Source organism: Pygoscelis adeliae, unplaced genomic scaffold (assembly GCF_000699105.1).
Source record: "Pygoscelis adeliae isolate BGI_AS28 unplaced genomic scaffold, ASM69910v1 Scaffold38, whole genome shotgun sequence".
In the NCBI taxonomy this organism is placed as follows: domain Eukaryota; kingdom Metazoa; phylum Chordata; class Aves; order Sphenisciformes; family Spheniscidae; genus Pygoscelis; species Pygoscelis adeliae.
Genome location: NW_008825614.1, coordinates 10052248 through 10078972, shown reverse-complemented (window position 1 = coordinate 10078972; position 26725 = coordinate 10052248). Strand labels below are relative to the sequence as shown.

The 26725-nt window shown below is 37.7% G+C and overlaps 1 protein-coding gene across 2 annotated transcripts in view; it reads left to right on the top strand.

Annotated features, from left to right (window-relative positions):
• ERC1 (ELKS/RAB6-interacting/CAST family member 1) overlaps positions 1 to 26725 on the top strand; it is a 310978-nt gene that overhangs the window by 191162 nt on the left and 93091 nt on the right. For both annotated transcript variants that reach the window (XM_009332891.1, XM_009332890.1), the window contains one exon: positions 12119 to 12279. In XM_009332891.1, the coding sequence (XP_009331166.1) occupies positions 12119 to 12279 (161 nt within the window). The remainder of the gene's footprint in view (positions 1 to 12118; positions 12280 to 26725) is intronic.

The following is a 26725-nucleotide window of genomic DNA, read 5'->3' as shown; positions in this document are numbered from 1 at the left end:
ACATATTACATGTAAAATATGTTGATAACAAGACTCCTGAAATTCTCTATCACATATGCCTACTTCAAAATTCATATCTGTTTATTAAGGAAAAATAAACATGAAATAGGTTAATAACTCAACTAGAACCTCATTCACAGTTCTCTCCTTTTTCCCCATCTCCTGTTCACCAGGATTTCCCTATTATAAGTACAAGGTCTGCAGAGGTTTGAATGTAGAGTACAGCTGTACAGAAATTCTAGCCGAGTTTTGAATGATACCTCTAATTTGCACTTCCATCAGACCACCATTCTGGTCCTGTTTTAACCTTCTAGCATATATTACTTAGACCTTTTCTTGTAAGAATAGAAACTACATTTACAACAGTATTATTATATATTGGACCCTATCCTATCAAGTATCTTCTAAAAATGCAAAATAAATTAAAACACATACCCTTTTGGCTGAGCATTCTGTTACTGAAATAGATTTAAAATATTTTCTGAAATATGTTGAGTGTTGGAATTATTTCACAGCACAAATTCTGACACATTAAGTTACTTCCTACAGGTCCCTGTAAATGGAAAATATAAAGTGGAATTTCTCATTAACCACTCACCTATAGATGCTCTTTGAGCACCACAGAAACATCAGAATTCTGACTGCTCTGTAACAGATGCTGAACAGTTTGCTTTTAATGAATGTTTTCGTCTCTTCTTATGTATCTCCTAATGAGAAGTTTGATAAACCAAGTGATTGGAGATCAAGGCAGTAATCCAAGGTATAGTTTGGGAGTGAAGGTGCTGGAGCCTCATTGCTTCCCACTGATTTTTTCCAAGCAGTTTATATTCTCTTTGGCTGAACTTCTCTTGAATATTTTCTGCAAAGCTGCTTCTATTAAAGTCTGCCAAACTAATTTTGGCTTTTGAGTGTATGTATATACATACATGTACAAAGTCATTTGTGTATTTAATTCATATTAAGCAAAAAAAAAAAATCTATGCTAAAAACTTACATTTTAATTTCTTTTACTGATATAAATTGTTTTAAGAACTTTTAAACTCAGTTGTCAGCCTGAAGTATAGTCTTGCCATTGCTTTTCTTGGTTTTTATTTTTCATTTTGTCTGATTATTTTCCTTTGGTTAGAGAAAGCATTTTGGCTAGGTAAGGTTGACTGTGCACTGTGTCCTTGTCGATGAATATGTTTGCAGTCTTTTTTAGAAGCACTGCTTCTCCCTAAAGTTACTTCTTCTCCCCGGGTATTATCTCCCCAGGTAGCCTCTTCCTTTAAAAATACCCAGATTTGTATTGAGTCACACTCCTTACATGGGAAGGGTGACTCAGTACGTAATTCCTTCTGTATTCGGTAACGTACCTTTTAAGAGGTGTGACAGAGTGGAATTTTTATTCTTTTATGTCTTAGATGTGTTCAGCTGTGCCTAGTTTGGGGCTTGGGGGATTTTTTTTTGCCTCTAGTAGAGAAGAATGAATAGGAAGAAAACCAATGAATAGAAAATCATGGCCAGAGACTTTGGGACAGAGATCTTTTTCTAACATTGCAGGGGAAAAAACTTCTAAATCTTTTGGTTTTGTTTAATTTGTTGCACTCGTTTAAGGTTGCAAAGTGGGCAAAATTTGATGGCTTTTAGGAGAATTGGGCACACTGAAAGGATAATTAATCTCTGTTCAAAATATACATCGAGCATTTCTCCACATAAGTCACCTTTTCATTTAATGAAATGAGAAATACTGATGGAAACTGTTACATAGAAATTTGGTGCAAGTGCTGATTTTAAGATCACTTTGTCTGGATTTTTATCCCTTTTTATTGCTTAACAGATAAATACTGATTTCACATTATCCCTTTTATTATAGTCAAGAATGCTAGACAAAGCTCTATCTTAGCATCTCTCTACCTGTTATATTATTTTCTAAAGTACCTACTTCTAGATAGTATTTTATTTGTTGTGGCTCAAGAGAAAATCAAAGTCTTGAGTTGCCTTCAAGTCTGGTTTGAAGGAGAAAGTCATGCAGATTTGGTTACATCAATGCTTGCTTGGAATTGTGAGGACCCAAGCAAATACTTGTGTTAATACTTGTTTAAAGCTAGTCTTGTGCTTTATTCATTTGGAATTTCTTTTCCATTTTCCAGTTGCGTTCTTTAACTGTGATCTTAGATGCAAGTGTGATACAATAATATGTAGATTAGAGCATTAGAAAAGTTCGTTAGACTTGTACATTAGATTCATAAATTTAAAAATATGTACTCTTTTTCTGACATAGTCAAATTTTCCCCAAAATCCATGAAGTGCAAGAAGAGAAATTGTATTTCTTTCCAGACCGTTCTCCTATATAGAAAAACACAGAGAGTGACAGACTTGAGGTTCATTAAATTGAGGATGCCTCTTTTTTTTGAAACATTTCCTACTCACACAAAAGCTTCCAGACTTTGCTGTACTGCTCTTTACCATCAGATTCCTTCAAACCCTTCACTGAATTTCAGCCCGAGGTTCAGTTGGCTCAGTATGGTGGGATTACTTTTTAGTTATGATGGCTAGGTTCTGCTATTTGCTTTCTGTTAACTACAATGCTAAAGGTTTGCTGCCGCAAGTTAGTAGAGGTGGAAACTTTCCTGAGCTTGCCAATGAGACTGTACTTCTTCAGTTAGCCGCATGTTCAACCTTCATGTGGCAATGCATGTGCTTTCACATAATATCTGTGCTTTCATGTTTTTATGTTCATGGACTTCAATGCCTTTGGGGAAAAGAGTGTTAAAGTTGTATGTGGAATTAGCATACCATTTTTTACTACTTGTAGTGAGTTAATACATCATCCCAGAGTTTTTCTCTTTGGAGAATCAATCAATGCTATATAAAGTGACAATCTATGCTATGCTATGCTATGTAGCACAACACTAAATATTTACTTTGATTATTGTTCAGTTATGTCTAAACTGTCTGCCATGGTGATGTATCCTAGTTAACCTGAAACTGTCTAAAAGGGAGCAAAATGGAAATCGGCATGATCTACAGAAAGCTCGTGAAAAACTGCTGAAATCCTTGGGCAATTAGTGTGAGCTGAAAGGCTTCCTTTTGCTACTGCTACCTTAGCAGCGATCACAGAGTAGAGGTACCCTAAGAAATGTCAAGTTATTTTGAAGATGTCCATGTTTAGCGTTGTGGTTGGAGTATCATGAATTAACCATAGTTCTAGAGGTTTTGTTTGGATGTAACAAATTGTGCTAAATGAGTGTGTGCAAAACTGTGTAGAATGTGCTAAATGTCCTAAATTCTAGTCTCTCTGCCTCTGTAGAAATTTTTAAATGGTGATCAAAATCCAGGTTTTTTGCAAGATTGTTACCCCTTGAATTGTTTGTTATCCCTTGAAGTAGTGATTGCTGCTGTGTTCCCAAGGGGCTGGAGAGATTCATTGCTAGCCACAGAAGATAAACACAAGACAGTTTCCTAAGACTGTAGAGCCATGTAAAATAAAACAGGACAGCTTCCTTTGGTATGGTTGCAAGGGTTAAAAAGCATAATGAGAATACTTCATCGGATAATGGTTCCAGTTGAGGGAAATGCAGAAATAAAATTGTAACTTGTTGCAGTTTTCGGATACCAGAGACTACAACAGGTTTCCGTCCGCAATAGCAATCAGAATTCAGTTTTTCACTTATCTTTTCCAGGCCTGACTCAAATATTTTGCATGTGTTAAGCAGAGACAACTATTGCTTCCTTCTCAAGAGCTCTTGTCCCAGCAGAAGGCCATTCCTTATTTATATGGCTTATGGCCCTCATTTAGGAGATACAACTGTCAAAGCTACCTCCAAACATCCGAACAGGACACAGCTGTGACTTACTCAGTCCTGAATTCTGGCAGCTCAGGAGTTTTCTCTTTTCCAAACATCTGTGAATTTTGATTCCTTCTCCTTCATACAAGAGCCCAGTGCTCTCAGAGTATGAGCAAAAAGCACTCTTGATTGATACTCAAGTAACGTACTCCTTGACAAAGACTCCTGTATTTCTATTTCTGTGGGTTCTGCAGGAGTAACATTGTAATGTCAGATATCATCTGGTCAGTCTAATATTAGTGCTCTTCATTGCCTAGAGCCATCAGTGGAGACAGTAAGGAGCAACACAGAGCATTAACTCCTCTTCATCATGAGATGCTTTTTTTAGAATGAAAGTTTTTGTTGAGAGACCAACTCATGGAAACAAGAGACGTCAGCTGTCTAAGTATCTCGCTTTCACAGTGATAAGAAAATTTGCATTCAACTATAGTATCCTGCAGCTTTTCAGACCATAGTCTTTTGTACCCTCTCTTTATCTTTCTCCTCTCCTTTTTCCCAATTAATAATGTAAGAATGGGACAGTGGCACCAGTTCTTTTAAGCCACCAAACAGTGTATTTTGTCAGGGATGCTGAATGTACAAAATCCTAACGACCTAAAAATCAAAGGCACAAAGACTTAAGGAAGTCGCACACTAATGTAAAGAAACACAAAGTTCATCCCTAAAATTACTGCTGTATATTACAGATGATCAGAAGATCCTGCCTTTTCTCTGGCGAACTGATAATCCACCAGCCATTTTCACAGCTTTGACACTAACTCCCCTCTTTATAGTGAACAAAACAGAACTCCTCTTCTCCACGTGCAGTCTGCCACAGTCCTCTAATACTATACACAGTTGACATTGGCAAAAGGGGTGCTGTAAATCTGGCATCCTCTTTTATGGAGGTAAATGTGATGTATAGAAACATCTTAATTGCTGCGCAATGTTCTGCTGTGTTTATTTCTGAGTGTCTTTAGATAGGATCTTCAACTAAGGAATTTCAACTAGTGAAGAAAAAAAGAAAAAAAGTTTTTCACTTGTCTGCATAGGATCTTATGGCAATGTTCATTAACAGTGACCGCACCGAACAAGTGAAGCAGTTATATAGGGTGATATGTATAGCGTAGGGAAGAACGCTCTCTTTAGGTGAACACCTGTTCAACTTAGGGTATCTTTATAGTGCTTACAATTACAGAATAAAAATTAAGGTAAAGGATCTTATGTATCTTCAAAAGGATTAGTGGTGGTCACATTGTCGTAGTAGAGAAGCCAGTAGCCATGACGCATTCCTCTGTCCACCTACAGGCATATGCATAGTCATGCACTGGTGGTGAATAAGGGGGGCTTGAACAGGAGCCAGAGCTCCAGCCTGTGTGGTGGAGCAGAGCCATTCTGCTTTATACCCTTCTGCTGTCAGTGTGGCAGAGCTTTCAGCTGTTCTCCTAGTTGAGGGCTGTCCTTACCTTACAAACCAGAAATTACATTTTAATTTTTTTTTTTTTTTTTTTGGGGGGGGGGGATATCTGTTGTTACTGCTTACTTATTTCTCTCATTGTCCTCTGATATTTTTAGCTCTCAAAAAGCTATGCCTAACAGCTTTCCCAATATCTATAAGAATTTAACAGTTGTCCCCTTAATTCAGAATAGCCAAGAATTTAGTTCAGTGTCTTGGATATAGTCTTTAAGAGTACCTAAAGCCACCCTACTGCTTTAACAAAAATGGGGCTATGATGAAACCATAATTCATTTCCCTCTTATTTTGTGTAAAGGTTTATTAGCTTGTGATTTAAGCAAACCATCTGGTCCTGCTGGCAATCCAAGTTATGTCAGACTCAATGCTTTCTCCCTGTAATATGTTACTTGAGGCAGTTAAATTACATACTTAAGTCCCAAGTCTGGCCTGTGCTTTTTCCATGTCTTAACATCTGTTCTGGGAAATTTTTCTGAGATCCAAACAAGTTTGCGTGGAGCCAGAACTCTTGTCTTTGTCTTGCTTTTCACGTCTATTTCTTTCCCTTCTCTCTGTCCTGCAGTCTATTCAGTTAAACTAAGTAAAAGATAGTGCAGAAATTTGCAGTCCCTTTATCATTTCAGCAATGTACACAGTGAAATGAAAAATAGTTTAAAAACTCAAGAGCTGTAGAAAAGTAGGAGACTGTCCTCTGAAAGAGTGAGTGACACTTGAGAAATGTTGAATTTTTTTTTTCAGTCCTTGTAGTGTTCTTACTACTTACTTGTAATTGCAAGACTTTTTGTTTTGCTGGCCTAATTCATTTTGGGCAAAAGTACAGATTTCTAGTACATTTTTCTTGTAATGCTAATTTCTTGTTTATGCAAGAAAGGTCTATGTTCAGAAAGCAAATAATTTTAAATATACAAGTCAGCCTGCTGAGGTGGTTTTGAAAATAAGATCTCTAGTGATTGATTTGTTCAATCCTCATGGAAAATGAATTCTTTGTGTTGGTATTTGTATCTGTATTCTCTAAAATTCCATCATTTTGTATTCTGCCTGGAACTTTTGAGACACAATAATGAATATAAACAGCTATTCCATAGCCCACTGTGTCTGTATGTATACTGAAAGAAATATAATTTCTTTCCTTTGATCAGGAACATAAAGATGTGTCTGTTTTCAGGTGTGTAATAAAACATTAAACTATAAGTTTCCTGTGTATTGCTGCACATAAAGTACTGTATCTCCAGTTTAGGAGTAGGGTTCTTAGTGTAATAGCCAAGTCCTTTTCTCATGCCCTTTGAGACTTTTAATTATGGACTGATATGCAGTCTTTTTGCTTGATCAAAAGAAAAAAAAAGAATGAGGAAGGAAAAATAACAAGACTAACAGATACCTTGGGCCATCTGGATGGTTGAAACTTTAGCTTAACCAGTGAAAAACCTCATGAGGTTCAACAAGGCCAAGTTGCAAGGTCCTGCACCTGGGTCGGGGCAAGCCCCAGTATCAATAGAGGCTGGGGGATGAAGGGATTGAGAGCAGCCCTGCCAAGAAGGACTTGGGGGTACTGCTGGATGAAAAGCTGGACATGAGCTGACAATGTGCACTTGCAGACCAGAAAGCCATCCATATCCTGGGCTGCATCAAAAGAAGCGTGGCCAGCAGGTCGCGGGAGGTGATTCTGCCCCTCCACTCCGCTCTGCTGAGACCCCACCTGGAGTACTGCATCCAGCTCTGGAGTCCTCAGCACAGGAAAGACACGGACCTGTTGGAGCGGGTTCAGAGGAGGGCCATGAAAATGATCAGAGGACTGGAACACTTCTCCTATGAAGAAAGGCTGAGAGAGTTGGGGTTGTTCAGCCTGAAGAAGAGAAGGCTCTGGGGAGACTTATTGCAGCCTTTCAATGTCTAAAGGAGGCTTGTAAGAACGATGGAGAGAGACTTTTTACCAAGGCCTGCAGTGACAGGACAAGGGGCAGTGTTTTTAAACTGAAAGAGGTTAGATTTAGACTGCATATAAGGAATAGATTTTTTTATGGTGAGAGCGGCGAGACACTGAGACAGGTTGCCCAGAGAAGTTGTGGATGCCCCATCATTGGAAGTCTTCAAGGTCAGGTTGGACAAGGATTTGAACAACCTGATCTAGTGAAAGATGTCCCTGCCCATGGCAGGGGGGGGGGACTAGATGACCTTTAAAGGTCCCTTCCCACCCAAACCATTCCTTGGTTCTATGAAGAAACTAATAACGGAGAGAAATACAGTCTCTTCTGCAAAGAGAGAATTGTTAATATACAGGCAGGGAAGAGCCTTATCTAACGTTAACATAAAACGTTTTTTATGTAGTGTACCAGTGATTTGCTATCCTTAATAAATATTATTTAAGCCAGTCATATACATTTGAACTATGGACGCATTCATGTCCCGTCCCTTAAGACTGGAAAATTTTCCTTTGCAGTGTCTGTGGAGGGCGTTCTTTAGCTTTTTCCTCTCTCTTTATATGCACATAGCATATAAAAGTGGATTGCATGCGTCACCATTTCAGAATAGATCCTCTGCCACTGCAAATGTTTTTCAAGTGCATAGAATTTTGCTCCTTTCTTTGTGATATTGATGACTTTGTCCATTGCCTCTTTATATTTGCACAGTACCACTGTAGTGAATTACATCATGTTACTGGCATTCAGGATGCATTTGTTGCTTGGATGATGGCCCAAAATTGCTCTGCTTCTCTGACAAGGTGTAAGCAGAAAATTAAACTCCAGAGCTGTCTTCCTGAGGGGGCTATGGAGGCCTTTTTCAACTTTCTGTGCAGTAGAAAAGTTCCCTTCAGGTGATCCTTCATCACTGAGGACAAAGTTCACAATGCGAAGAAAAAGGTAGCTGCCACTACACTGCAGTTTAAACACACTGAAGCGTTTGGGTATCCTGAGGCTGCCTTAGTTAGCATGTGTGTCTGGATTGACCTTAGGTATCGGAGTCTTTGGGCTCTGATTTTAAGAGGGAACCAATGCCAACCACATCAGTTGATGTAGCCTTCATCCTCGCCTGAAACATCTACTGTGTCTCAGAAATTTTCAGTGGTGCATTAGTTCTCCTCACATAACAGGTGGGAATTGGAGCTTGCCTATCCTGACGATCAGTAATCTTTCCAGGAGCTAGTATGGAGGTTGGTAGGATCCCCAGCCTCATTAATATTTTGCATATCCAGTCCCTTTCTCAATTTTACTGTCTTTTTACTGACTTTTGGGGAACTTGACCAAGCTCTTTGGAAGTCCCTGGCTTCCCATTACCCAATGGCCAGAAAAGCTTGCCAGAAAAACCACGTACTTGGAGATAATGTGGTAACTGTATGTCTATGCAACAGCCTGTTTGCTGATTGAAAATTTCATCAGAGGAACCTGAAATTAGAGTTTGTAGGAGCAGGGAGGTTAAGATGGTACATAGTCTCCAGAAAAGGGCTTGTTTTTTTTGTATTACATCATTTCTTCTATTTCTTTACAGGCTGCCGTTGACGTGGTAGACAAACTTCTCCTGTTGTACTGCCTTTTCTCTCCACCATGCTTTCATGCTTTCTAAGGAGATGTAATACTATGTAAAAAATTTGTCCGATGTTCACGTTTCCCTTTTCTGTTACTGTGAATCCCATACTGTTCTAATTGACATAGTTTGCCCTCTTTCACATAGTTTGTTCAGTCTCTCAGGAAGTCTTTCCTCTAAGGGAACATTCATTCAGCTTCATGTTCTTAAAGATTAGCTGTCACCTGGTCAGGTCACTTAGGGTCTGAAAACAATGAAAAAATAGTCTTCATTTAAGTTCTCTGCAGATCCGTGCTGCTCAGAATACTTGAAGACCTTTCAGGCCTGTCTACAGAAAATTGAATCACGGGTAAGTCATAGATAGTCAAAGATACACTCTGCTTTATATACTATCATTTGAGCAGAGAGAAAAGAGGAGCAAGAGTGCACTCTTAACACCTTCTGAAGTGGAAACTTTCTAGTTATAACTGACAGGGCGCAAGCTTACCTACAGCTAAATTGAAAATGTCAACAGCATGTCTCTGAAAATGTCTCAGCGTGCCAAGAACTCTGGTTCTTGGCAAATATTTTTTTCTTTATTATATAATTAGCTGTTCTCAGGGAAAAAAAAATATCAAGGGTAGATTTGAAGTTTTTTTGTATAGGCTAAATTAGATGTGCTTTGCAAGCAGTTTGCTTCCAGTGAATATTCCTGTATCGCTTCTCACAGGACTGCTTACTGGGACATATACAGACAGGCCTGCACTAAGATTCATAAGCTGCCAAATAAAATGTTTTGTTTTGTAGAAGTTTAATTGAAATGCTCCCATGGAATATCTATAACTTGATGAATCTGAACAATGAAGTCTTTATTGTGAATACAGTCATCACTATCTTGATGAATTTTGTCTTTAGTAAATTGCATGGCAAATGTTACTTGCTGGAGAGAATGGAAGGTAATGGCAGTTCCGTGACCTAAGTTGTTGGCACAGTTTAAAAGCCACTTGCATTCCAGCCATTCCTAATACATGATTAGATCAATTTTCTGTTAACCTGCAAAAATACAGAATATAACCTTAGAATTAAAAGAATTACCAAATGGTGCAATGAGAAAAAGATTAAGTACCTGCAGTAACCACTACTGCAGAGTTAGATCTTGCCATCTAGCACTAGGAGCCTTGGCCTAGATGTCGGCCTCTAGCCTCGTTGTGTCTTCTTAACAGCACGGAGTTGTTTTGCTACAGATCTGCATCAAGCAAACCAGCCGTTCAGTGTTAGCATCGCAAATCTTGATGACTGGGAATGGAATGAAGGATGTCAGAAATCTTTCAAACCTGATTATGGAAAAGATGTTGCTTCAAAGATTGTTTTATCTTGGCAACTGACAGATTGACACAAGCCGTTTTGATTGTTACAGTTGGCTGGGGGCTTGTTTATTTTAGGTTGTTTTCTGTTATAGGCGGAGGGTTTTATAGTTGGTGTGCCTCTTTTCTTCTCAGTTTAAAGGAAAATGTTTGTGTAGGTAATTCTGATCCACCCAAAGGAAGTAGAAGCTGATACACTAGAAGCTGATACACTAGTACACCTTCACTTCCCCAGCGTGTTGCTATTTTTCTCTTTGTAGGCGTCAGTTTCCATCCTAGTAGTAGTTTTGCTATTCATCATTTCTGTAGGTTTTCTTTGCATTCTTTTCTGATATATTTGTCTATTTCATTTTATGGAGCTTTCTCTTTGTTTTAAAAATTGACAGAGTTTCTGATCTTGTTTTGCACACTAAACACTAATAAAACAGGAAAAGTTTGGTTATGATATGCATGCTAGCCAGTTTGGACTATGTGTCACTGAAATTCTCCTTTGGTCTGTTGATTACTGGATGAATTATTGGCTGTACATTTTGAATAGTTTTTGATAATTGCATATTTTAAATTTTTCTTAATTTGCTGGGCATAAGAAGAGTGCTTGCTGTCAGCTGTATTTGAGTGGAAGTAGATAGGCTTTCTGCAGTAAGCACTGCACGATGTCTGTGCTAGATTTTTATAAATCTGCTAATTCTGACTTGCAATGTTTCTTGCTCTGTCACTGATTGAGGATGAAAACCAATCTTGTTATCCGTGTTTGTCCTGAGTCATTAGCTCTGCCTTTAGGAGTACAGGATTTATTAAAGCAAGGGGTGGTGGTATGTTCCATACCTTCCATCCTCCAGCACCTGTGTAGCGAGTAATGTGCCCAACTCCCTGTGTAAAAATGTAAGTAGAAATTGAGCTTAATATAATTTCAGTAATTCACTTCCGGGATGGAGCACAAGTTGATTGTTATGCAGGGATACAAATGCAATGCAGTGCTGTATTGTCATACTGAAGTTATACAAGTGTTTGATTATGTGCAACAGCAGCATCTGAGTTTCTCCCATTTGAAGCACATTATAAAATTGTTTATGAACACTTGGTTGTGATGGAAAGAGAAAATCTATACGGAAGAAGTCAGTGAAAGTAACATCATTGAGCATTATTATAAAATTATTAAAATAATATCTAGAGGTTTTTGTATGTTACATGTAGCTATACTTGAGCATTTATTGTGTTTTTGCATGTTAATTAGTGATAAATTCTAGCTGAGACAAAACCTGCTCCAAATGCAAAATAAAATATGACTATGTTAATTTGTGTAATATCTATGCTAGAATTTACAATCATGTTAATGCTGAACCTTTCCCATTTGCCAAAGATACGAGCATTGTTCTGCTGTACCTGTCTGCCATCGGCAACTCTTTGAATGTCTTTTATGTTGCTAAATCACAAAATGTGCCTGTAAGCATTGTTCAACACATATTTTGAGGGAAGTAGCCTTACTTACATCTTCATGAGAACCCAGTCCTCTCCCTGTTTTGGAAACATTACCTTCGTTCTTAAAGTAGATATGTAGTTTTTCTTTCAGCATCATTTACAGAGAAAGTTTTTTATGCTTTTGGTATATTATCAATGTATTTCATTTAATACCTAGCACTTTTGTGGGCTAATTTTAATATATATAGGCCATCCTTTTATCCTTGTGGTACATTTTCTAAAATCGAAAACTGGAGAGTTGAAGACTTGTAGTTTGGTATTGTAACGGTAACGTTCCAGTGACCAGACTGTGTTAATTCACAGACTGTAATGTTTCAATCGAGTGTAGACATCCTGTCCGCAACACAGGATGATGCTTCTGGTCTACAGAATTGTTATGCAGTGTACATGCACTGGTAACCTTTGTGCTCCAATTTAGTTAGGACATTTAGTAAATTCCAGTTGATGACATTACACTATTTTTCTCTCCTCCTGTCATCCCCAAAATGTTTTAGGTAGAAGAGCTGATGATGGCCATGGAGAAGGTTAAGCAGGAGCTGGAGTCAATGAAAGCAAAATTGTCCTCTACACAACAGTCTTTGGCTGAGAAGGAAACCCATTTGACCAACCTACGAGCTGAAAGAAGGAAACATTTGGAGGAAGTCCTGGAGATGAAGTAAGTGTTTCTTTCCATCATTTGTAGGCATGTTTTATTGATATCTCTGAATTCTCCTCTGATCCCTGGTGTTCTAAAGACAACTGCCGTATGAATATGTCTCTAGATAGCAGCCATCTATGTAATCAGTCGAGCCTTCAGAAGTGACTTCTGACCAGGGATTACCGACGTTACTTGCACGCTTTCTTTAGAGCTCAAAAACGTTTCTTCCTTCTGATCATTTGCAGTAGACTACTATTATTTGCACAATAGCATCTTCAAAGATCTTAAACAATTACTGGGACTCAATTTTTTTGTGTGTCTTATGAATGTGCCATCTTGCTTTGGGTAGCCTATAATCTGCTTTAAGGTACGACACAAGTCAGTGTAGCAAAAAGGACAAAAAGGGAAGAGGGAAGAGATAAACATAGTATCAGGTAGTTGTAAAGCTAAAATCAGACTGCAGATGTCTGGTCTGCTAAAGTATTTTTCAAACTCATGCGGATGATTCATTAGCACTGGAACGGAGTTTGAAATTCTCTATCAGTCAGACTTCTCTTGTCATCTTTACATAAGGAGGCCTGAATAAAACCAAGCTTTGAGGAGGTGGGGAGAAGTGAGGAATTAGACTTTTAAGGCTTAAATACTTCCTAATTTCTGACCGTGCATTATAGATAAATAATTATCCTTAGTTTAGGGAGACATGAATCCATTTAGTGCAATGATGGATAGTGCTGCCAGCAGTTCATTAGAAACACTTTCAGTTGTTTAGCCAGCTCTGAAGAGAAGGAACATTTTTATTGGCAGGACCAGCAGTGGTTCCTCCACTGTGGTTTTGTGAGCCATTATTTATTTATTTAACTTTTCTACGCTAGCCTCTTTCCTTTTCTTTTTTTTTTTAATGAAAGGATAGAAAAACAGCTGTTACAAAATGGAAAGAGAGGTGGCTTAGATCTTGAAACTCTAACTTAGGAGTGCTGTATAAAGTGGGCCAGGCCTCCCCAGCTTCATATTCAGCTACAACAGTCTGATCTAGACCTGGCATAAGGACGTTGGAAGACTGCAGTACTTAAGCCGCACTTTTTATTTTTAATAAAAAATTTTATTGAGCTATAAATTTGACTGCCTTGAGAGTTGGTGTATTGGGGGATGGGAAGAATAGCTCTTAAGGTGATGTGGGAATCCAAAGCAACTGGAGATATATCCCGTATCCAATCACTTGGCAGTACTTTCTTCTGCCAAACTGCTCTGCCAAACCTTCTCATTAAAATATACACGTAGTGTACAGTATATCCTGAAATGTATTTGGAATTGTGTAGCTCTAGACCCTTTAATATAACTACACCCTTCTTTTAAGTGATGACCTCTCTTAGCTGAGTAAGTTATTGTTGGAAAGTTGTTGTACTGAAATGTAGTATCAGGAACTGCATAAACTGGTAGATCCATTGCACCTCAGAAGGAAGAAGAACACTGGAGAGAATGGTGATGCTGTCAGCACATGGAGAAAAAGATGGAAAAAACATTAGTTTGTATAGTTAACTAGCTGAGCATGTTTTAGTCATAGCTGGTCTGTCTTAAAGTTCTGTAGAGCTGCCAAAGCTGCTCCAAACTTAAAAGCTCACCCTCACCATGAGTCTCTGTTGCAAACAAGTCTCTACTGAGGACTCCCAGTCAATTAAATGTCTTATATTTATATACAGAAACTCCAGTATATACTTTGTTGCCCTACTCTCCCAGCCTATGCCTATTACGAAAAGCACTCTTCTCATCTTTTTTCTAGTTTTGCAAAAAGTTGCTAATGTTGTTAAAATGTCTCCTACTATTTCAACTCAAAAAATAATAGTAATTGAATGAGTGGTCAGTTTTGTGGAACAGTTAGCTGGTTTTGGTATCCTTAACGCAAAACAATCGCTGTTGTACAGATACTGTTCAAAGACACAGTAAAGCAATATTGTTTGCCAAGTTTTAGGGCATACTTCACTGGGAAAAGTTTGAGGTGCTCAAAAGCAGCACTGATTATATTTAAGATTTGATAGAGTTGTAAGTTTAACAGCCTGGGTCCTGCAGTCAGCTAATGGGGCAGGGGAGCATACAAGAAAAATAGCTTAGGAAATGCTGCTTTAGGAGATCTAGGTATGGACTGAAAGAAAGTGTTAAAGCAACAAGAGGACTCCAGAAAGTTACCTCTGGGTTTTAATAGGAAGTTGTTAGAGATTATGTTAATGAAAATATATATTTAAAATACTGTTTCTTAGAGTAGAACTTGTGTTTACTACTGACTCGGTAACCCTGAGAAGATCATTTCACACTCCTTAGGGAATACTGTGGCACTGGAATAGCACAAGTGTGAATTATTCCAAGGAAGAAATTTCACTCCTTAAAGAAATACTATGTATTTTGAAGCCCTCTTCCTTTAAGTCTAATATTTTCATTTTCTTTAAAAAAAAACTTTGTTGTAAATAATTATGAGAGAGGTAGATAATGGTCTCTCTATTTATATCACCAAACATGATCTACTGTAAAAAAATACTAGTGAACTGGTAGGATTTTTGTTTTGTTATGTTTTCTTTAAGAAGTTCTAATGTTTCCATCATTCACAGCAAATCTTTTAAATTAGGCAGGAATAAAGTGCTGTCTACAGAGAAATCTCTGTTCTTTGTCCCATAAAAACCTGCTTAGGCTGAGCTGAGTTATAAACTGTTGAAAATCACCAGTTTTCCTTTCCCTTTTTTTCTCCTGGTGTTGTCAGCAAATTTTGGCAGTGTGTGAAAATAACCGAGCACAAACAGTCTAATCTGGGGCCGAGCTCATGCAATTGCCAAAACTGTAGCAGCGGACACTGCACTTACAGGGAAGGGGAACAGACGCTGTGTCTGTATGTAGAGAAGACTTTTTTTTTTTTTTTTTTTTTTTGGACTAGGCAGGCCTTTTGTTATGGTCAGAAGGACCAGAAGATTCTTCCTAGTCATCTGCTTTGGGGTTGAAAAGTCCCAGTTGGAGCATTTCTCAATCTGTTCTTTCAGACCTGGAAAAGTGTCCAACAGCCCTTTCCTGAATTATGCCTTCTCTTGCTAATTGCAATTGCTGCTAGCCCTATAATTCAAGGGATGCAGACTTACATAATGTAGCTGGCGCTTCAGAGTTGGATCCTTCATCCTGCTGGCACATAACAGAAAGATTATTACTTGTCCAAGAATAATTTGCTATCCTCTTTTTTCTTTAAAAATAATCAAGGATATTACAGACAAATGAATTGTTATAATAGAACATAATTTATGTTTCAAAATCAAGCTGTCAAAAAATGTCTTTTGATTTCTTATATGACTTTACATGAGTGGTCTTTTCAATATTTATCACACCAGTCTCTAATTGCATGAATACATCCCACAGATAGTGTTTCGTTTGATACAGAGTGTAAGCGGTGATCAGAGGTGAACCAGGCCTGTGTAGCTTAATGAAGCTGTTTATTGTATTGCTTCCTTGTTTCATCTCGGAGCTGGAAGGCCTGCTGAGAGCTACATGAGGGCTACTATTAAAAATAAGATGCCAACCTAGGCAGTGCTATGCAGGAAGACTGTTCATCCTTATCTCTGCTACAGTTTCCCTGCATGATATGCAAGTCACTTAAAAATATTTGGTAGATGGTTGATAAGTCCAAGTGTTCATTTTCTGGCTCTCAGATAAGAAAAATACAAACACATGCACACAAACGCTCACAACTGAAAACGAAGTCAATGGAAGCTAAGGTTGTTTATCTTCTGAAAAGTTCATCCTCTCAGCAATAAAGCAGTATTGTCTGGAGGTATTGGCTCAGTAACACCCCTGGAAGCCCCGGAATCTTATAGCTGGATTAGGGATGATTAATCGGCACATAGTTTATTTGCCAGAAGAGTAATTTCAGTTGATCCAAAATGAGGTGTGAAGTAATTTCAAACACAGCAAACAGTTTAACCAAACAAAAATATTTCAGGTTATGTCCACCCATGGTGAACAAAAGCCGGGGGGGGGGAGGGAAGTGTCAATGTCCATCCAATCATAACTTGTCAGCACGTCAGAAATTGTCTTCTTGGAAATTAAAGAGTTTGGGGGTTTTTTTGGTGATTAGATAAATTATTGTTTATGCCTATGGTTTAACGACAGTTCTCCAGAGAAGAAGTGATTCCTACTTGCAGAAGTACACGTGTATTTTTCATGTATAAACAATTGTCTATGTAGTTTGAAGTCACTTTGCATTTGTTGTCAGCGCTACAAAGCAGTAATATGTTAACCTTGCATCTGCAAGGTATGGCTTTCTAGGCCCAACACAAACTCTTCATCATACTGCACTGGACTATAAGGTCTATGGGCCACTTGGTATATCAGGCCATCGTGTGATTGCAGCAATGGTACCAAACTACCTCCTATAATTACTGTGTATGAAATTAAATAAGCCAAAATCCCACAGGGGGCACTCATGTCCGTAGTATTTACTGTCTGGGGCAAACCTGAACAAGTGCATCTGCATCAGTCCCTTTTTTTCTTCTATAAGCTTAGATTTTTTTTTCTTTAAAATGTCTTTTTCGGGGCACGCAGTGAAAATGAACGCAACAATATCCTATTACCATTGTTTTGTTCTTTTTAATTTTCAAGCATAAAATACATAATCATATATGTTTATTTTAATTATATGTGGTCACCCAGTTAGATTTTGACATTTAAGTTGTAAAAAGTTCAGTTGCAGTAGTCTGAAATGTGAAAAATTATCCATTTCTAATTACTGGACAATACAGACATTACATTTGAATAATTGGAAATAAACTGACCTTGGAACAGCTGCTAATCTCCAAGTGAATCACACAGAATATGATAGGAAAGCTGAAATACAGTGTGTAGATATATTGTGTGTCTTTTAAGGCTAAAGTTTATTGAAAGGCCAAAATTTTTTTTTTTAACTCCGCAGTTCTCCTCACCGTAATGAAACATTAGGCTTTTCATAAATGTAATTGTAGATCTTGGTTACCTTCAAATTTGGTGGCTTCTGCTATTATTTTTTAATTCAGGTGAAAGCTTGAGAGAAAACATGATCTCTTTTGCGCTTCTTTTCTCTTTCCGATTAAGGAATGAAGCCTGTTATCCTTTCTGTCCTCCTGTGTTGTCAATGAGCCTTCGGGCACTCTGAGACGCTCGGTGTCGTGGCAGCGTTAGCGACAGCCTGCCGCTTCGTTTTCAGTGCAACTGATACTAGATGTCCTGAATCATGGAAATGAGCAGAAAAACTTAACCTGTTTATGGGCAGCAGTACAAAACTGGTCAGTCAAATGATTCACGTAGGTGAGAGAGCTATTAAACTCGAATCTCAAAGTTTCACAGAAAGAATAAACTGCAAAGCAAAGAAGTGGGACCTTTAGCGAAGCTTATGTAAATAAGGTGCCCCATATGAGCACACACAGAATTTGTTGTGTTATGGTTTACGCTGTTTCTTGAAGTATTGGGAAGTTATGTTTATCTTTTGTAACTGGTTTGTTTTTACTCTTCATCTTCCTTGAAAAGCTTTTTCTTCTGTGGCTTTTTCAGATACTAAAATCTTGGCACGATATGTCACAGTCCCTTTCTGTCTTGTGATAAAACCTCCATATCTCATTTTATCTTGAATTCTATGGTCCCCGAGAACAGTCTTGTAGAGAGAAAGTACTGTACTATCTTAATGAGCCATGACGGGCCTGGAAGCAAGACCAACTGCTGAAAAGTACACCAGGTGGTGTTAAAGGGGTTTGTTCCACTCAGTAATTGCTAAGACTATTAATGTTGTAGGGAGGAGTTGGGAAAAGGAGGTCCAGTCATTAACTTCCTGAGAATTTAGCTACACTGTGCTCCTGTTTCCGTGCCTTTCCATGGGAGATATTTTTTTCCTTCTGGATATGTTTTCCGGGGAGTGGGTTTAGTGTAAGTGATCTCTTCGGTAGTTCTTGGAACATAGTTTTCTAGCTGGTGAAAGGAAATTAGACCTTTTTCAAGTGAGAATGTGAAAAACATAACATATAGCCTCAGTGTTAAGAATGCGCAGGTTTTGTTATGTTTTTCTTTTCTATTAATAGATTACAGCATTCTTACAGAAATTGCCATGGAAGATCTCATCAATAGAGATCTTGGCCTACACACAGAGTACTAAAATGTTTTTGGTTTTGGTTTGTTTTTTTAGGCTTAGACAATCCTAGCACTAGTGATGAATACCCTTCTTGTCTCTTCTCGGTTTGCTAGTTCATTATTGCAAACACACTTAGAGAGCAGGTGCAGCACAAGATAATTTCTTGGAAGTCATTAGTGCCCCCCGTTCTTTACTGCCCAAAGGGCATTGCTTTGGGAAAAGTTTGTTTTTACCATAACCTGCATGCAGATCATCTTATCTAAAAGAATAACAAGAATTATGCTTTTTTCTAGAAAGAGCTACTCAGCTAACCCAATGTTAAACTGGTAGAGGAATGGAGAGAGTGATGGTTTTATTTTGACTAACGTATAAAACAGATTGCTTGTAAGATAGCTCTAAGGGCACCAATATACTCCCTTCTGCTAGCTAATTCTGTATGCCTTTTCCAGTACAAAACACTGCTTTTCTACTATATTCTAACATACGCTTTGTGTCATTAAATACATTCAGAAGTTCTGTCAGAAGTAAAGGTTTATGTGTTCAAGAGAATCTGTGTAATTTTCCCTTGGGTGTATGAATCCTCCACTCCACTTATTTCGAGAACAACACTGACAAAAATAGATTTCCAGGTCTTCAGCATGCCTTTTTTACTGCTTCTATATACTTACATACACAACAAACATAAATATGACTGTGATTTTTGTTTCAAAACATGCAGCAGTGTTTTGGCTCAGGATTGGTGGCAACAGTACATTGCCTAGGCTAGCTGTTTCAGCTGCATCAGTGATTCCTGTCGCCATCCCTAATCCAGCTATAAGATTCTGGGGCTTCCAGGGGTGTTACTGAGCTAAACCAAATCAGGCACTTTTTACTTTCTGTTAAAGTCAAAAGAACCGTGAGTTCCTTAGGGTGCTTTTTCGTCTTTTATAAACGTGCACTGTAAATAGTGATGCATATAAATCAACTCTGTGAGCACTACATATTTCATTAAACACAGTCAAGTTGTGGGTTAATAGAAGTTCCAAGTGAAAATATTATGGTATCTCATTGCATATATTGTAGATTTAATGTAGTGTGAACAATAGTAGCTTTGAGCCATTGTAAATCCCATCCGGACATCGTCAACATAGTTCAAAATACAAGGAGGGAAATCTCAAAGGTTAGATGTGCTCATATGGCCACTGTGCGTATGCGAGTCATTCTTTTATTGTTTTTAAAATAACAGTGCAGCTTTGCAGGGTGTAGGTAAGGCAAAGTCTAACTTCAGAGTGTTTTCTGGACTTGAACAGAAATTCCTTTACTGAAAGTCAGGTCAATTCGCTTTAATTACAGAAATAACTTCTAAAGCAAGTAATTGCTTTCCTACAATCCTGGAGGACAACAAGTGGGAGTTGTGTAAGAAAAATTGGAGAAATGAGTCAAGTCGTTGGCGGTCCCTACAGTCTTTGTCTTTATACTGTATGGGAATATTCAGTATATCTTTTGGTTTTCCTCCCTTCCCAAACAATACTTTTGAGCTCTTTTAAGCAAAATAAAAAACACCATCTGCAAGTCTATGGAATTTCTAAGAAAACTCCATAGTGAGAGGATTTGGGAGTTGTTGGTTCGTCTGGTGGTATCTTATGTGCAGCGCAAGTGACTACATGTAACAGGAATTAAAAACATGAAAATTGACCAGAACTGTTAATTTAGAAATCCTAAAAGATGACACTAAGCACCCTAAAAGTGTCTGTCTTTAAGGAATAATCCTGTCATTGCTACTGAGTCACTTCTCCCCAGTCCAATATCTAGTGTTACGGTTTCTGCAGATTACAGGGTAAAGAGAACTATCTTTCCTGGTATTAGGAGCTACTATGTATAGGATTATAGGGAAGAGTGAAAAATGATTTGACACAATGTCATATTTGGTGTTCCCTAAAGCCCCTTTTATAGCCCTTCCTCAAGCACTAGAATAGGTATGGCTATAGCTTTCTGGAAACCTATAGTTCTTTTTCAGGCTGCTAGCATTTTACAGCTTTAAAATTGATGTCAAGAAAACATTCAAAACTCAAGGATCACACTAGTTTATTTCCACTATGTAATCTAGGAATCAAGCTTTGCGTATGAGGTTAAACTAAATGATGTAACTGGTATTTGCTACACAATCTAAGAGTCAACTAGTTTGATCGTTTAGTTTAATTTCATGAATAAAGATTTAAGGCCACCGATACTGTTGTGAAAAGATGACTACTGCAAGTAGCTTTGAGAAGCCAAGGATTTCATCAGCCTACCTTCAGTTCTTAGAAAGTTATTGGAGTAAATGATAAAAAATATTGTTTGTAAATGCTTAGAAAATAGTAAAGTGTTAAGTAACAGATAACCTAAATTTGTTGAGGCTAAATCATGACAAACCAACCAGGTGTCCCCATATGCCAAGTCGTAGTTTTGGTAATACAGTAGATGTGAAATGTTTCGATCTCAGGAGGATTTCTGTCATCGTCTCAAAGAACTGTCTCATCAGCAAAGCAGGGATTATATTCCTGATTAAACTACTATAAAGTGAACAAGCAGGTAGCTGGAAAATAATTAATAGTTCATTGTCAAAATGGAAACCTGTATTACATGGTTTCCTTAGAGGTCTCTCCCAAGTCTGTTACTGTTCAAAATGTCCATTAATGAAGTGGCTGACAAGCCAAAGGGTACGTATTGCCAAAAAGCCACAGTGGATGTTCAGGCATTTTGGAGAACAAGATGAGAATTCACGATGATCTCGATAAAGTGAAGAGGGCATCTAGGGAGGCTGTAGGATACTGTTCGCTGGAGGTTTTTACAGACAAATTACACCAACGTATCACAAATAGCTTAAATATAGCTGAACGTGCTTTGGGGGTAGTTTAGATGAAATTTAGGATAGAGAGGGTGTTATCTTGCAGTTTTTGTGATTTTTCAGCACACATCATATACTTCCCTTAATGAATGTCTGTCATGTAAAAATATACATATTATATTCATGAGCTTGTTCTACATATTATGTGGGCTCAGTTCTCTCTGTTAATACTGGCTTTGGCTTGCAGATTCAATTTCTAAAGAGAAATTTTGCTCTTGTAGGTAATCCATTTTGAGTATTCTTCATGCAAAGGAAACTTTTTTTTAATTGAAAGAAGTAAACATCATTCAATTTGTTGGTTCAAGGTAGCTGCAAAATTTTTTCTGCCTTTCAAGCCCTGAGGAGGCAGGAAATCTGAAAGGGTTAGGTCTGGTTAGGTTATAAAGAATGCAAAGGATATCTTCTGATATTTGCAGAAAGCCTTAATGACCTCAGCTAGCCACATTTTCTTCAAAAATATTAATAATGCAGCTATTAATAATAGTACTTTGCAGTTTAGTTCTTTTCATTGACAGATCTTACATGTCAGTCTTCCTTTTTATAAAAATGGAGAAATACTATCGTTGTTCCTCAAAGGAGTAAACTGAAAACAAAACCATGAAGTGACTCGTTCAGCCATGGCCACAGAACTTCAGTGATGTCAGGAATTAAAATCTGAAGATACTAAGTTTGCAGGTTTTTAAATATCTTAATGTTTGAGACACAAATGTTTAATAGGAAATGTTGTGCATATAAGATACATACTTCTTAATTTATTTCTCTCTTCTAGCATGTTCTCATACAGATCCTTTCTACATCCTCATTTTTTCTTTATTATATGTCTATACAGAAAATTGAGTATGCTTATCTTACCACTTTAGTGCTCTAATTGGAGAGAATCAATCTGTTCTCTTTTGCTAAGCTGATCTTCGGATTTGTCTTGCTTGCTAGATTCCCATTGTTAGTGAGGGCTTTGATTTGGAGTTTGAAAAATTAGATTAATTTAGCCAGGAGATGTTAATTTAAAACAAAAACAAATAAATTTTTGCCTTGCCTTGAAAAATATGAAGCTGGCTTTGGACTACAATTTCATAGCTTTTGTAACAAATGAGGCATGAAACAATTTGGCAAACCCACAATGTCCAAAGTACAGTGGTACAGTGTGCTCTTTAATTCCCAGCCCTAAAGATCTCAGCAAAGGTCGCAAATTAAACAAAGTCAAAATTAATCAACTCTACCATCAAAATACAATCATTAAGGCTTTCGTTTGCTACAAAGAAGCAGTTGTGAAAGAGGCACTGGAGCAAGTTCTTTTGTGCAGTAAGGGAAAATCAACAGCAAGGTGTCGAACAGAAAAATGAAACCCTGCAGGTGAAGCTGTCTTTGGAGCCAAAAGAAACCAGCACTTACGCAGAAATGCAAGTAAACTGTTGGAGAATGGAAAAGGTGTTTGGTGCTGAGCTGCAGAGGGTGCCAACATTGCATTTAGCCCAAACAGAAGAAGCCTGTGGGCTAGAGTCATGCACTGTAGTCATGCACAGCCCCTTCAAGCAACCTCTCACCAAGGCTTCACTCCAGTGGTCTCAACTGCTGTAGCTTTTGCCTCCTTTACAGCATGGAGCATGGGTGTAGCGCTTCCTCTGTGTGGGAAGTCGAAAAGTACAGTCAGGGATGCCTAGAGACACCGTAACTGACAACACCTTTCTTTATACATTTTGTGCCCTCATTTTGGGGAGACTTTGACACGTGTATGGATACATCTCCATTGTCTCAAGTACATTATTTATACAAATATTGAATTTCTTGTTCCATTTTATGGACAAACATGCTCCCAATGCAACTTACATACAACTAAGCGTAAGAAATTCTTCTTTTGTTACCTGTTTCTGAAACAGAACTTGTAGACCTTTAACGAAAATAGCTTTAGAGGGACAGAAATTACACTGGGCAACTATCTGTTTTCATCTCAGTGATGCGAATAACATAAAAGCTTTATTCCCATACATGGGAGATGCATTATCTTTTAATAGATCTCTGTTCTGGTTTGATTTTCTGTTTTACTAACTGGTAAAATAGCGATGTGGAATAAACATATAAATAGTGTCGTTAAGTTACACTTTATTCACACCAGTGAGTCCTAATAATGAAGTACACGCTTTTTAGCCTATACCTACCTTAGCCCAATTGCTGTTACACTTCTTCCTGGTGCAGAAACTCATGTGTGTGCAATGTGCATGCATTGCTTGTCTTTTGTTTGACCTGCCTAGAGTATGGCTCATTTTTATTTTATAAATGAGTATAGTTAATTTTCTCCAGATTCTGATAAGCTTTATAAGTTTCTTAGCAGATGAGTGATGTAATGATAATTTAATGTATTTGCAAGGTAGGAATGCTTGTTTAAGAACTGTAAGGTTATAGTATGAGGCATGGAATAAAACCCTCAACTCTTCTTTTTGAGTTACTCTACCCCCTGTTCCCACTGCCAAGTCATTTCTGAAGCGGTTGTACATAAATCAGCAGACCATCATCAGGAAATGCCTGCTTGGAAAAGACGGAAAATTTGACTCCTCATGACCAACAGTCACAGATTTTCAGTTCAACTTTCATCGCCATTCTATATACTGATATGGCTGGTCTGGAACATGCATTGTGAAGGACAAAATCTACTTTTTTCAGTTGTTCTATCCCCAAGGAAATCCTAAAAGTCCTAGAAAAAGTCTTTTAAAAATAATAACTGAAGGAACCCACATACCAAAAAAAGTCACGTTCCTCTTTGCAATTCATGCACTGCGTTTGCACATTTTTCTAGTTTGTCTTAACTGTGTGTTTTGATTTGAGGTAAGAGTTAGGATAGTCTAGTGGAAGTATTTCATTACCTAACTTCTCAGCTCTTCCAGCTGAACTTGGTGGCAGTCTGCTGGGACTTGGAAATACACACCTACACCTTTAATGAACAAGAGGAGCTTGCTGATCAAAATGGGATGCAATAACTTGTCTCCACATGACCTTAAAATACTTCTAGGAATAGATTATTTTTTTTAATTGTGAAGCCTTCTTTAATTTCAATTTATGCTGTGGCATTCAGTTCTCATTATACTTCACATTATATAGTACTTTCCATGTGTGAATGTTAAAGCAGTTACAAATGCCGTGTTAATTCTCAAAATACTCCTCTGAAAAAATAAGTATCTTATTTAGGGATAAGGAAAACTCAGCACAGAAAAATTTAAATGGCATGAAAAATTGTCTGGGTTGCTTGTAGCAGAGTGACCTCCTGACCACGCTCAAGTCATTTAACTGTATCTTGCACTCCAATATAAGTTTTCATTTGCTAGGAAATTAGATTTTTTTTCCATAAATACAGTTTATATTCCATTGCAAATGAATAAAGGACAGTTATTAACGTATTAAAAGGCAATATTAAAATTTGTTTTCTTGTTCATGATAGAAAATTGTTTTGAATAGGACAGAGACCAAGAGATACACAGCTAGGTGCTTTCCCATCTTCTCTGTTCCTCAAGTCTTCACTTTGTCCTCTTTGTTTGTTGGCTGGCTTTCAGAACCTTGTTCTCTGCCTACCAGTGACCATCTCTGATTTACATTTGACTCCAAGAAACATTTTTCAAGACTTCCACCATTCTACATACAAGCTATACGTTGGATAAGAAAGGAGCTCATTTCTAGCTCTGACACACCTGTTGATCGCTTAATTGTTGGTTCTAAGGAGAACAGCATTGTGTTGTCTGAACCTAGGAGTCTATTGCCATTTCAGATTATCCCACTGGACCTCCAAGTGCCTCTTCAGAAAGGCATGGATTTTCCATATATTCTGTGTCACATTGCAGGCCTCTTGTTTCTTGTATCCTAGGACAGCTAATGTGGCATTAGATACCATTATTTGGGCAATGGAATCCCAGAGCAGGGACCAAGAACAACTGAATCATCACAGTTCCCATCAGCATCGGTTAGAGACAAGACTGCAGTCTGGTCAGACAGCTTCTCAGCATTGACAGAGGTCATCTTGAAGTGATGCTGAATGTATTAATATCCCCAAATTTGACATCATAAACATATTCTACGCTGCAAGACCTCATAGTTTCAGTTGAACTTCTGTCATCTCTTTTGGCCACTCTAAAAAGTCGTGTTCTCAGACAAGGTCCTCTTATTTAGGAGGTCCAAGAAGGACCACTTCCCAGGCTCATTGGGATTAGGAGTCATTGTTCTCATGACATTTCAGATCACATACTTTCCTAAAAGCTTTGGAATGATTAGTTGCAAAACACTTGCAGTCAAGCCACTTCCATGCCATAGGTTAGTCATAATCACTGAGGCTGAACGGGTCTTTTAATGGAGTTGTTTCTTTTTCATATTGTGGAAGAAAAATTTATTCCTAAAACATTGCCAGTAGCTGACTCTCAACTTTCACCTTCTACTTTGAGAATGCTACAATGTATTTGATAGCTCATTCCATGACTGAACTATGTTACTTTTTAAAAAAAATATATTTTGTTCTTATGTAATTGAAGTACATTATTATTATTTAACAAAGAACAGTAGATTCTCAATGTCATTCTAACATTTTTTCTGGTTTTGCTAGATAATTTTGCTGTCCTTGATTGTCTTTTTGGTGAAAATTCACAGAATTGTAACAGGCACATGCACGAATATTTTCCCACTCTATTTCACAGTTATAATAAACTCATCTATGTTTTTTGTCTTTTTGACTGTTACTGTAGTCATACTTAAGAAAAAGCTAGCTTTGAATGAGTTTTTCTATAGGTACTAAGCTTTGTAGTTGTCCTTGAAGGTGTTTGGGAGTGAGTTCTGGTTTCATTGGCCAATTGCCGATGCCAAGTCTTTCTCCTGCTCACACAAGGCTGGCTGTTCCACTATTCCAGAACCACCTTCTAATCCTGCAAATTTTGGTCAGTGTTAGCTAAGGAGCAAAATTACGAATTTTAACAAATGATATGTGGAAAGCCAGTTTTGTGAATGAAGATGTGCACTAAATGCATTGCATTAGTGAATAAATGGGCTGTTATGATACATATTCCTCATTTATAACTTTTAAGGTTGCAAATTCTAAAAGTAAATGCAAAAACTTACAGAGATTTAGCTTAAAATTTGAGTGCATGGCTTATAATTGAAAAATTAAAATGCTAAGAGAAGGGCACAATTTTCTTATCAAAGATGCAGGGGCAGGATGGCCTTTATACTGTTCAATCAAGAATATCTGTAGAAGTGGTGAAATTAAAAAATTTTTTTAAAAGCTCTGTTTTCCATATCGTGCTCATCAGCCTCTCCTAGGTTCAGAAAACTGGTTTCAGTTAGGCCCTTAGGTAAACAGGAGGTATTGTTTACATGATACAGGGCAAGATGCTAACTGACTTCAGTTTCTCTTCATTATCTAGCTCCTTACAACAGGATTTCATACACGTGTAGAAAAGGTACCAAAGAGAGAAGCTGCAATCACACAAGTAAAACTTCTGAGGTTAAAA